Genomic DNA, 13009 nt, shown 5'->3' with positions numbered 1-13009 from the left:
TGTTTTTGTGCTGGGAGCACTGTAGGGTGACCACAGAGTGGTAGAAATTGATTCCTCTCAAACTTGAGGAAACATTTAATTGTTACCTGTGTGATGTATCCCTTAGTCTTGTCTAAGTGTCCTGGCAAAATACAGGTGCAGTGGCAGGTTAGGCAGCCTTGTAGAGTTGCTTTAGGTGAAGGAAAGCATAGATACTTCGGAAATTAATGTATTTCTGACAGATACCAGACAGAACAGTGGAGAGAGAAGGACCTGTGTTCACAGGATTATTGTGCAGATATTCAAATGGAAACTGTTTCAGAAGAAGAATGTTAATTTAGAGATGGGGGGAATAAGCTTTTCAATGTTTGACTGGCTCACATCTCCTGTAATGAGCTTTCATTTGAGAAACTTTTACTGTCAGAACAGAGTGAATGAATGATATCCAGAAACAAACAGTAAAATATCCTATAACAAAAAAGGGTGAGTATTATGAGTAGTTCTCATTTGTATTCAGCCTTAAGCTCACTAAAACTGCAGGACCAGCACACAGATATACTCACAATCACTACCATCAAATCTGTGGTTCTCTTTAGTTCTGGCAAAATAACATCCAGTCGTCTTTGAAGAAAAAAGATTTAGTTTTTATTTTGGTGGTAATGTTAAATAAGCTGTCCCATCACACTTCCTGGAAAACCCATCATGTTACAGGGTTGTCATACTCAAGAAGGGACAACAAAAATATGAAAATTCATGGTTTTATTTGCAAGTATTTCTATGTTTGTACTTACATTTCCCTCAGCTTTGAAGATGGTCGTGATATGTTCTGGCCTCTAATTTACATCTTGGGCACTGCACATGTTTCCATGGTGTTTGCAAACCAAATATTTTTTTAAACTGACTTTTGAGGTCACCAAAATTGACCACAAGTAACTTGACAATATGCTCGTGAGACTGGCAAAAATTATTTTGGTGTTTAATAGTTACAGGTATTCTTGTAAATACAACAAGAACTTTAGTGTATTTGTCATGTTTTAGATGAAGGATATTGTGGGAAGTGTAGCTTAACTTCATTACAGTGTTAGTTTGACTTGTACCTGTAATGTGCTTTAGGTACAATAGTGAAGAGATTCTTTAAGCATATGTTTAAAGATGGAGTTCAGCTTCTCCTAAGAATTATGTGTTCCCTGCAAATTATTTATTTTTGTTGAACTTCAGCCTCTCACTTTCTGGAACTGTAATAAACTGTGTAGGGATGAAGAAAGTAAAAAGAGTTAGTTTTGCTAGAGCTGTTAGAGATATAACTTATTAGTCTGAGGTAGAGATGTACAGAAGGTTCTGGAAGCACTGGTGCAAACTTTAGGAGATTCTACAGTCACTGAAGTGCCAGAAAAGAGCTACGAATATTTGTCCACATGCAGCCTTCATAAGCTTTTCAATTGGAGTATTTCAACATCTGAGGTCAGAGTGGAGGGTTGAAGTGGAATTGTTCTAGCTGGGAGAGCAGGAGTCTTCATTATTTTTCAGTTTTCAAACAGCAGTAGAGGATTGAAGTTCCAGTTCTTCCAGTTCTCTGCAGTGCCCTGCAGTTAAAAAGGCAGCTCCAGTAGCTGATCTTGGGGTTGAGTTGTTTCTGGAGGTTTCTTTTTTTGGCTTCAGCTGGTGATGATAACGCTGAAATGAATGCAGAGTTGCTGTGAGTGTTTGAGATCAGCACATGCATCCTGAATTACTCCAGCTAATGGCACAGGGTGCTGGGAGCATTTTGTAGAGCTTCACAAGGGTTTAGTGGGAGCAGCTCTGATTTCAGCAGGAGGTGTATTGATATTGTACTAGTGGGATGCTAAGGACAGAGGAATCAAACATGTGGAGATGCTATGCATGAAGGCTCTTAAACCACTGTGTAGCTGTTAAGAAACTATTTTGCAAGCTGCAAAGTACTTCTAGACCATGCACTGTGGTGAATGCTGCTACTACTTTTCTATTCCCATTTCTGTATAGCTGTTTAATCTAATGAATATTCTGAGTTCCTTTTCAGAACTAATTAAAAAATAAACCCTCCTTATTTTTGTTGTTATATCAGTCCTCTATGTGCTGGTTTAATGTTTTTCTTTGAATTCAGTGTAATCTTTGACATTTCTTCCATTAGGCATTGTCTTGGCAAGATCTGTTGTATTTCCTTTTGTCCCTGAAAGCTGCTCTTTCCTCCCTGACCCTGGGGGTCGCCTTCCCGTTGGAGCCTTGCACCACTCAGGGTGGCCTCTGTTCTCTGACCTCACTGCTTTCCACCTCATCCAAAAATACACAGTGGTCTCCTTTGGTTTTGTCTTCTGCCTGACTTACTCCTCCTTCCTAGAATGTTCTACTGGCCTCCAATGTTCCTAATCCTTGTGTTTTCTTCTGCCTCATAACTTTAAATTTTGTACCAACTTTGCATGATGCTCTGTGTCCTGTTCATCTCCTTTTCCACTGTTGTCTCAAGGAGTCATTATGTGGCCAGGGATTCTTTAATATTTCTGGATTGCCTGAAGACATCAGGCAATTTTTAGAACTCTGGTAATCTAAGCTATGATAAAACTGGCTGTGTTTTGCTATGTCATTAATAGATCTTTATTTTTTTAATGCCTTTTCAAAAGACTTAGAAGCTAAACAGCAGTTGTTGTTTTAATAGTAGTCTGATTTTTTTGTTTTGTTTCTCTAGATTTAGCTGGTACAATGCAAAGGTGAATTTAGTAATAATATTCAGAATTCTGTTAGTAATCCAGCAGATGCTGACTGAAGCACTTGCTTTGAGGAGGAGCAAGGGACTAATGTCTGCCTGTGAAGGAAAACTTGGTTTTATGCAGAACTGAAGGCACCTGGAGGGAGGGGAATTTCTTGAAAAGTCAGTCTTTGTCTATTGCAGAAATTTTCTTTTAAGAAAGTCTTTTTCCCAGCAGTGAAAACTGTGCTTTGCCCAGATAACCATTATGTCTTGAGGGAGCTGGATCCTTAACATGCACATGTAGAGTGTGCTGGCAGAAAGCTGCTGGCAGAACCCTTGAGCTTAATGGCTGATGTCTGTTACAGGTGACACAAGACGAAGGCCAGCAGCTGGCACGGCAACTTAAAGTAACCTACATGGAAGCCTCAGCAAAAATCAGATTGAATGTAGACCAAGCTTTTCATGAACTTGTCAGAGTTATAAGGTATGGTAATTGAGACCACATAATTCATGTCCCTGTATTAATGGATAGCTGCAGCAAAGGTGTTGAAATGCAGTGGGAAATTGCTGGGAGGATTCTGCCTGCTATTTCCTCTAAGCTTTAGCCAATGATCTCCATTATAAAACACTCAGGTGCATTAGGAAAAATGCTTACATGAATTTAATATATATTTGAAAGAGAATGTTGTTGTCTTAATCGTTTAGATTTTATTGATCACCCAGTCAGTAAACATGATAAATTGCATCTGAGACTGGCCTTCTGTAAAAAATTTGGTTTCCTAAAAAGAACAACCCCAAAAGGTGAACTCAAAAACTCATTTACTTTATCAGTAATTTGATGTAAGAAGGAAGTGCATGCCCTATGAAAGTACAAAAAGAAAGTGTGCAATATAGTAGTTGTGTTTATTTACCTAAAAATTATTCTATGAATTTAATTTGAAATACCTGCTTACAGGAAATTTCAGGAACAAGAGTGCCCTCCTTCACCAGAGCCAACAAGGAAAGAAAAAGACAAGAAAGGCTGCCATTGTGTTATTTTCTGAGAATCCCAAGAACCAAGCTATCAACTGCCAGATCATTTTTTTTTCTTTCCATCATTTTACATCACTTCTGGTATTGGTCTAGCCTTACATGTGCATGTCCTAAAAGTGGTCACCAGAATAGCCTTAGTCCAAGAAGCTGGCAGAATAGTTCCTGAAGAAGACTCGGTCATCCTGGGGCAGACTTCAAACCAAAACACTAAGGCTGCTTCTCTAATACCACAGTTCCTTCTCTCCCTTCAGAGCTTGCACCTTGTGGAGTTTTATTCGCAAAGGAGGTGAAACAAAACCGTGTAGGACGAGGTGTTGAAGTCATGCATAAGTTGTCTCTTGTGAATTAATTTATTTTTACTTCTGACATTTCATTAGCTATTGCAGAGACCTATATTGGAGTATAGAGAATACTTTTTAAAAAAGGGGTGGATTGGCTTTTTTTTTTTTGTTTCTGCCCTCAGTTAAATTAGACTTGAGTATTCAGCTAGCCTTAAGAAACCTACACTGAATTTCATTGTCAGCAAAAATTTTCATCTCTCATTTATGCTGCAGTTTTATTTCGGTGGCCAAAACATTCTACTGTATTTATTTTTTGAATCCAGAACAGCTACAGGAATGATTACTACTACTATTAGGATATGGCCAAATACCTGAGCTCATTCTGGATTGAGGCATTTCAGCTTATTAAGAAATTTCACATTATGTTTGAAAACAAATTGTGTCTTCCTTTGTATTTCTGGGTAAGGGATTAAGGAAAACTAAAATTGTAGCTGTTTTTGTTTCATGTGATATAAAAATGAATTTGATCTTTCCATTGTCAGAGATGATTAAATGTTTTTGCTATATACTTTTATACATTATTTTCTTATCAAACTAGTTAACAAGTATTTTTATATGTTTGTAAGCAAATATGCTTTCACAGCATAACTTGTGTATATGTAAAGATGAGTATTTAATTCTCACAGTTCACTTTTAACTGACAAAATGTGGGATTTGCCAAACTGTGGTAAAATTCTCCTTACTCTCCCAATTATACCCAAGAATGGCCAATTTGTGCCTGCCCAGCACACCTATAGAATAAAATCTAGTGTTGTGTTTTAATGAATTTCAGTATCCCTCGCTGAAGACTGACCATTATGTGAATTATTAAACTGTAAGAACTTTTAACTGATTGTTTAGTTAAACTGTGGATGGTTGTTTAATTTTGAGTTCTGTGGATTGTGTTTAAACAATTCAAAAGTATGGTCCCTGATATTGAAATACTGAGTGGTATTGCACAGTTGTCACCTTAACTGAATGTGTCCAACAGTTCTTTGAAACTTGATAATTAAGTAAACCCTTGTATAACTTCAGGTGCTAGAATTAAAGATGATCTAACCATTTTCGGGGGGTAAACACACTGCCTCTTTCTGAATCTCTTCCAAAACCTGCATTTTTTGGGGGAGGTAGGGGGGAGAAGGGAGTGGTGGAACCTGTCTGGGGAATAGCAACACATATTTGCAACAGCATTTTCCTCAAGCTTGGAAGTAAAGAAACTTTACTTTGAAGAAACATTTCAGCTTAAGTCATGACAGATGACAAAAGCTGATGTTTGCTTTGGCTTGAAGTGTGTACTCAGTGGTCCCATCAACAACCCTTGTGTTTTCAGGCTGTGCTCACTGTCAGGTGCTCTGCCATAAATCTGGAAGTGTCTCCTGAGGAAACGGGGCTGAAACAAGTTCCAGGTACCTTTACAGCAGAATCCATTAAACCTTGGATTCAAGCTACTGCCAGGCATTGCAGAGGAATTTAAGTTTTTTTAATGTAATTTAGAATAGCATATGTAATGCAGTTTTGAGAGAGTGGGCAGCTTCCCCTCCCTGGTGGATTTATTGGTTGATGAAAGGCTACTTAGGAGGAGTGTGTGGAAGATTCAAACAAGGAGTTACAGTGGAAACACATTTGGGAGATGTATTGCATTTTTCAAGTCAAATGTAAGAAATTACAGCCTGTAGCAAACACCACGTGTTTTCTTAACTATGTAAAGCTCTCTGGAGGTAAGTCACTGAATATGTGGCTTTAGAGTGAGTTTAGACAACAGATTACAGCATGTGTGCTGAGACTGAACTTGTTCAGTGAACATATCTTTAGATTTTATAACTTTTTCCTTTGTTTTTTAACCTTTCTCTCATGGTAAAAAGGCTTTAAATAGTAGAGTGTTACAAAAATAAGTTTTTTTCAATATGCAGTTTCTCAGAGCTGATAGAGAAGGTGGTAGAGCTCCACGTGGAGAGATGGATAAATTTGAGGATGTTGATGCTAAAGAACCTACACCTGCTAAGCCACGTTGTAACCACAGTGAACCTTACAAACAAAATAAACAACCCTGGTACCACCAGCAGCTGCTTTGCAAAGTTTATTAACTAAACATGTGCGTGATGTGCTTTTGAAGGCTTCTCTTGGAGAGAATGTGCAGAGAAATCTGTGTGGTGTTATCATCTCTCTTCTGGACTCTGTGGCACTTCGAGGAGGTGTTAAATGCAGGCATTTGGATCCTACTCTTCAGGCATGAAGTAAATATTTAGAAAAGCAATAGGGATTTTTGGTGTGTAATGATGATCTAGGTGGTTGTGAGTTCAAAACAACTGAAGGTGTTTTGGTGATTTGCTTTTCTAATGGTTGTAGCTGAAAGTAATGGTGAAAAATGATGCTTCTGTCCCTGGTGTGATGCTTGAAACAATATAATAGGGACCTTGTCAGTCTTTTAAAAAGTAGTAGCCCTGATCCATAGGCCATGGATTGGTTGTGAATTTACAGCATTGCCACTTTGCTGTAGAATAAAGTTTAGCTGACAGGCCAAGAGAGATTCTTACAACTTTTTGTGGCAGAAGAAATTCTTTAAGATTTTTCACTTATGTTTGTAGTTACTTCAGTTCAAGGCCACATCCATAAATCTGTTAAACTTGCAGTTCAGGAATCTAGAGAGCTTAAAATGTACCCAGAAATTATCTCCTGTTCTTCCTAGATCACAGGGTAGGGTATGGATCTCTGTTTTAAAGCACAAAACACCTCTTTTGGCCTCTCACACTGCTGAACCTGCCACTCCATCAGATGGTGAGTGGGGTTGACGTGCTCATAAGCAAAAGTCTTTTTATGCATGGGAACATGAGATGAGTTTTGTGAAAGGGTTAATAAAGCAAAATATATTTGGAAAGTGTTAACTCCCACTAATGCCAAGGAAAACTCTGATGCATGGCCTTGTGGTTAGTCATCATTGATAAAGTTCAAGTCTGGATTATAACAAAAATTTTGGCTTAGGTTCTTCTGACATCATTTATGTGACATGATTTCACCCGTGGTGTTGTGTAGTCGCTGACTGGCCTTGCCACATCTTGTTACAAGACTCTGATGGGCTTACTCCAAACAGGAGAATTTTGAAGTCAGTCACCACAAGCCCAGCACTGCCAAAAATTATCTGCACTTATTCTTTAGAAGCTCATTGCTGGGAAAGGGTCAGGCTGAACAGAATGCATTTGCACTTGACTTAGGTATAGATTTTGAAGTTGGTTACCCTCATGTACCAAAAACATGGTGATGAAAGCACTCAAACAGAATTTAGGAAAAGAACCAAGCTGGAAATAGGGGGGAATGGGATTGTTTCCTTCATTACTGCACTGACCACAGCAGGGCAGCAGTCTGCAAAAACATGAAGGCTTAAAATTGTCAAGATGGGCTCTTGCTCAGAGCATCCTGGATGGTAAATGCACTGTTCATCAATTTGTAAGTGTGGCTTTTCCTGCCTTCTTACCTGGGTCTGTTGTAATGTCAAGTTAAAATTGCAGGCTTGAAGTGAACTCTGGGTTTTGCATGGTGGTAAGTAGAGATCCTAATCCCAGTGTTGTGCACACGTGTTGGAAAGCCAGAAAACTTGGGAAAATTCTTGATACTTAAATATCCTTGTAGAGCTCTGACCATGGGAACACTTGCATGCAACAGGTCCAGTGTAGAAATGAGAATGGGGGGGTAGTTAGAGTAGCCTTTAGCTGGGAAGATTAAAAAACTTTACATGAGAAACTATAGATGTGGAAAAGGCAAGGGATTCCACTACAAGGAAAACTTAATAACAGCATTGTGAATATGTGCTGGGCTTGCTTTCTGTTCTAGACTTTTCTGTTTCTTGCTTGCTATTCTAGACTTTTAAGACTTCAGTTATAAAGGGTTTGAGAGACATTTATTTATAGTGACCTTAGCATTTCTTAAATTACTACATTTTAAAAAATGCTTCTGACATTGTAGAGTGAGGAATTAGCAAGCAACGTGCAAACAACCAAAAATTGCAAGTAGAGACGGTGATTAACCTCATAATTCCCTATCTCTTAGTCTAAGGTGTGGATTAGGGTGTGCTAAACCCATTTTTAACATCAGCTAAACTGAACTGAAAACAGTAGAGCACAATTACTTCTCTGAATGCCCCGGGATCTCCTACAGACCACCACGAGATGGCACCAGGGGCAGCCCTACGTGCCGCTGGGAAGTGCTGCTTTCCCCGGGATCCCCTACAGAGCTCAAGTGCCTGCTCTTAACAGGCAGGGTAGGAATGCAAAGCTGTTGATCTGTGATAAAACAGGGCCTCCGTGTGTCACAGCTATTTCAGAGTAATTATTTTCCATGGATTCTGTAAAATCCGGATGGTCAGTAGCTGGGGAAAACCAGTGGTTTATAAATAGTATTTCTGAAGAATTTGATATGAAAAGCAGGAAGGATGCTTGCAAGTCTAAAACATTAGATTTATGTTAATTAAAACATTGTACAAATTCTTAATTTCTTAATTTCTTTTTTATAGTTGCCAGCTGTGTTGGGAATATCAGAGACAAAGCAAAAATGAATGATTTGTGTATCGTTAGTAACAATAATAACAATAAAGAACATAAAATTTGCAGTCAGAAAGTTATGTATAAACACTTCATATTCAGCTAAATAACACATCCATGATGATTTCTAAAACCAAATTTTGTTGTGTTTGTAGTGTATCTGGGAAGGCATCTGTTACTGCCGGGTTCTAAGGTTTGGGCTCTTCCATTGCTGCTTTGTGATGACTTCTTTCCAGCAGTATTACTTGTAATAAATGTCCTTGAAGGGCTGGGGAATGGAAATAGAAAAGACACACCTGTTTCTCACTTGTAGCACCTGAGCAGTCCCTTAGAATTCCTATTTGACATCTTCATATTGCTAGGACTGAATGTGACATATTCCAGACCATTCCCCTCTGTTTGTTTGTCTTTTCAGGAGTTAGGTGCAGGACAAGGAAAATGGGGAGTTGTTGCTGGGTGATTTAGTGACAGTAGATACAGCACCCAGAGCCCCCACTGCCTCTTGACCAACCTGATTTCCAAGGTCCGTGTGAGGAGGTGACTTGAGGAGAAGAGGCAGGAGCAGTGGGTAAGGATCAAGGCTGGGGTTATTTTGGGGGGCTCCACCTATACAAATTTATAGGGACTTAATGGAGCCCATCCAAGATGGAGAGAGAACCTGCTGATGCCCTCACAAGGCTGTTGGGACTTCTTTCATGACCATGTTTAATGGAGAGCAGGGAAATTCCTGGTGGCTGGAGGAAAGCAAGTGTTGCCCCCCTCTTCAAGCAAGGCCTGGGAAACAATGTGGGGAACTGCAGGGAGTCATCCTTGCTTCTATGCGTGGAAAGTCATGCAATGAGTCCTCCAGGAACATGTTTCTGGGCACATAAAAGAGAAGTGGTTGGGAGTGATCCGTGTAAATGTATGAATTGACTGGAGTCAGTCACACCTGACCGCCAGGACTGCCCTCTGTGATGAGGTGACTGAATTTGTGGATGAGGAGGGAGCAGTGTATGCTTTTACCTCAACTCAGCAAGCCTTTCAACACTGCTTCCCACCCTATTTTGATACGAAGGTGTTCAGGGTGTTGTGGGCTGGTAAAGCACTGACTGATGGATTGGGCTCAGAGGGAGTGGTGGTCCTCAGAGTGTGCAACAGGCTCACCTCCAGGCAGAGTCTGGTGACAAGGGAAAGGCTGCAGGCATCTCACCTGGCATCTTGAACATTTTGCCAGTGAGCTGAAGGAGACAACTCAGTGCACTCTTAACATGTTTGCAAGTGACATCATGTTGGGGAGAACCAGCTGGTGAACTTGGGTATGGGGCTGCTGGAGGAACAGGTCAAGGGGAGCCTATGGAATTTTACAAAGACAAAGGCAAAGACCTTTTTAAAATCAGAAGGTTTTTTTTAAATCAGCTTAGAACTCCAGCAGAGTTCTATGACTTACCTGGGGGTCAGGTTTGCACTCATGCATGCCAGAAGGTTGGACCGTGGTGGCTACCCAAAGCACGCCAGGCTTGCATTTGCTGGCTCCAGCTCATTAGAGATCCAGAAAGAAGAAACAGGAGCAGTGGCTTGTGCAGCTGATGTGTTTTAGAGGTTAATCAGATACTTCTGTTATATTTTTGAATGTGTGAAATGCTGTTTCCCATTTCAGCGAAGTTGCTTGTTGAGTGGGATGTCACGGAGACAAAGTCGTGCAGCTCAGGCTCAGATGTTTTAAATGAGACATGAAATAGGTATTGTATCTTGTGTGCAGAAGGACAAGGGGCTTTGGTCTTTGATTTGGTCTTTAATTTGGGCTGCTGCCTATGAATGAGGAATAAATACAAGGCTTTTACAGTTTGGTTTCCAACTGGTCACCTGCCAGAAGATTCTGCTACTTTGGTATCCGTACACGGATCCTCTGAAATAATGCCCTGTACAAGAGCAGACCTCTACTGTGGTTTTATGGTCTAGTGAAGGATTTCATAATTCAAAATTCTTCTCAGCCTGAGCAGGATCAAGTGACTTTTTTTCCATATCTGGCAATTACATTATTAATTTCAGAACAACGTTAAAAGCCTGGAAAGTGTAACTGTTGTGTTCCAGGGTGAAATCTGTCACTGTTTTTCGCAAACCTGAGATGTGAAAGGGCTGACAGCTGCAGGGAGGGGAGATTCATTGATGCTTTTTTGCCTGCTCTAGTGAAAGTTAGTGTTCTTTGCCATTTGAAATGTGGTCACCTCCTCATTTTTGGCTTGTGTCACTATGCTGAGGTGACGAAGTTCCCACTTTCCAGTAGAGGGGACAGCTTGATGCATGTGGGCATGCCTCTGGATTTCAAATTCACTTTTTGATATTTTCCTTTTCTGTTTACCCAAAATAATCCAAAATTCTCATGACATTTAAACAATGATAATGTATTTTGTAAGCTTTAAAAATTACTTTTTAAAAGAGTAAATTGATTGGATTTAAAATTTGTTCTATTTTCACCTCCTCCCCCCCCCCCCCCCTCCTGCACTCCCCCTTCCCAAATCTGATTGATAAAGCCTGAGGAACCTTTTTTAATATGCCTGGTACTGAATTCCTTCTCTAGCAAAATGCCTTATGGAAGAAGGCATAATTCTTTACTGTGAAGGTGTTGAGGCACTGGAACAGGTTGCTCAGGGAAGTTGTGGATGTCTCTTTCCTGGAAGTGTTCAAAGCTGGGCTGGCCTTGACTAGCTTAGTCCAGTGGGAGGTGTCACTGCCTGTGGCAGGGGGTTGGAATGAGATCCTCTCTGATTTCCCTCCCAACCCAGCCCATCCTATCTATGGTTTAAAATCTCTCTATTAGAAGCCAGTCAGTGTCAGTCCTTGTTCAGGACAGGGCTGCCTGGCTGGCTTCTTCTCCACTGGCTGTGGTAGCTGCAGACATCTGGGAATGCCAGTATGGTGTTTGAGGACACAACCCAATGTGGCATCAGCAGTTTCCTTCTGAATGCTGGAGCCAGCAGGAACCATGGAGGGACAGGAATGAGAACAACACATGTAGTGCAGGGCAGGGATTTAAAACACCATTACTGACACCTGGGGCTGATGCCATTGCTCCTGCAGCATAAATTGGAAAAAAAACCCAACTATTGTGGCTTTGTTGAACCTGAATTTCAGTTGATAAAGCTCAGGACTTCTTTCACAAATAGGAGGATGCCAGTCCAGAGGGATGAATGCAATGTAAAAATCCCCAGCAGATGGGAACTGGAATTTCCCAAAGAGTGGCACTGCCAGCTGGCTCCTGAGGGGCTTCAGGGCTGACACAAGCTGCTGCATCCTTGAGGGAAACATTGGGAAGCTGCTGGTGTCCCAGAGGAGTGGAACGTGGTCAGTTGGAGCATCATTGTCCAGAGCTGCTTTGTGCCTTCTTTAACTCAAGGGAAACTCTAAATTGTCAGAGCAATTTTTGTATTTCAGCTTTTTATTTTTATTGATTAACAAAGCAATTCCTCACAGGAGGCCACTATACTCATCTATTGGCACAGTCTTATGTTTTATGTCCCATCATTTCTGTACATGTGGAAAATTAGGATATATTTCAGAGAGGAGCAGAGGATGAAAAGAGCTAATGAATTACTAAGAGATTGCCTTAGTAGTTCACACTGTACAGATGGATGAAACCACCACGCTGTCCTTTCAGCAATATGGTCCATGAGGGAGACTGAGCCTGCTAAAAAATACAGATAAGCACCCACATTGCTGTGGACTTCCTCTGCTTTAGTAATTATAGTATTTTCTACAGAGCAAGTATAGCATACACATCATATATATATATATTAAATATAGTATTTTCTAGCTCTTAAAAAGAAAGAAGTTGAGCTCTGAAGAATGCATTGCCAGTTTCTTACACTTGTGAAAACTGGGACTTTAAAACCACCATGGGTGGCAGGGTCAGGTTTCTAAACACTTCCAGACAGAAGATTACCAGAGGGTTGGGTCATCCTGTGGCTGTGTAGGAATGGGGGTGTTGCAGGGTGGAGGCTGCAGGGCCAGTGTGGGTGTCTCCTAGGCTGTCTTGGTTGCTGCTAGGAAAGCGGTGCTGCTTCAGGTTCCTTTCTGCAAGATGTAAATTGTCATGCTGGCTTCTTTGCAAAATGCCTGGAGCCTGACGAATGAAGTTGTTTATTTTATCAGGAGCAGCATAAAATCATAATGGCTCTTGGAGGGAATTTTTAGAAGCTGCATTATCCTTTGAAAGGAAGATGAAATACAGAATTATGCCAGATGCACTTAAGGATGTAAATACTCTCTTTTCGGGCAAAATCGTTAAGCCCAACTTTCATAAGCTTTACTTTGGCAGGGTAATGTGAGGGAAAGTGGAAAAGCAGACAGGCACGTTCCTCCTTCCGGTGTTCCCTGCATAAAGCATTATGATGACATAAGCAAGGCACTGGCTTATGGGGTTCCCAGCAGACATGCTGGGTGTCCTGGAGTCACCACTGCTT

At 40.6% G+C, this 13009-nt stretch overlaps 1 protein-coding gene across 1 annotated transcript in view; it reads left to right on the top strand.

Moving 5' to 3' along the window:
• RRAS2 (RAS related 2) overlaps nucleotides 1-6094 on the top strand; it is a 43087-nt gene extending 36993 nt beyond the window's left edge. The window contains exons 5-6 of the mRNA XM_021529506.4: nucleotides 3049-3167; nucleotides 3639-6094. Coding sequence (XP_021385181.1) covers nucleotides 3049-3167; nucleotides 3639-3726 — 207 coding nt within the window. The 3' untranslated portion in view covers nucleotides 3727-6094. The remainder of the gene's footprint in view (nucleotides 1-3048; nucleotides 3168-3638) is intronic.
• Nucleotides 6095-13009: the final 6915 nt, after the last annotated feature.

This window comes from Lonchura striata, chromosome 5 (assembly GCF_050655825.1).
Source record: "Lonchura striata isolate lonStrDom1 chromosome 5, ASM5065582v1, whole genome shotgun sequence".
Taxonomy (NCBI): domain Eukaryota; kingdom Metazoa; phylum Chordata; class Aves; order Passeriformes; family Estrildidae; genus Lonchura; species Lonchura striata.
The sequence above is the reverse complement of the archived record's forward strand: the minus strand, read 5'-3'. Positions and strand labels throughout refer to the sequence as shown.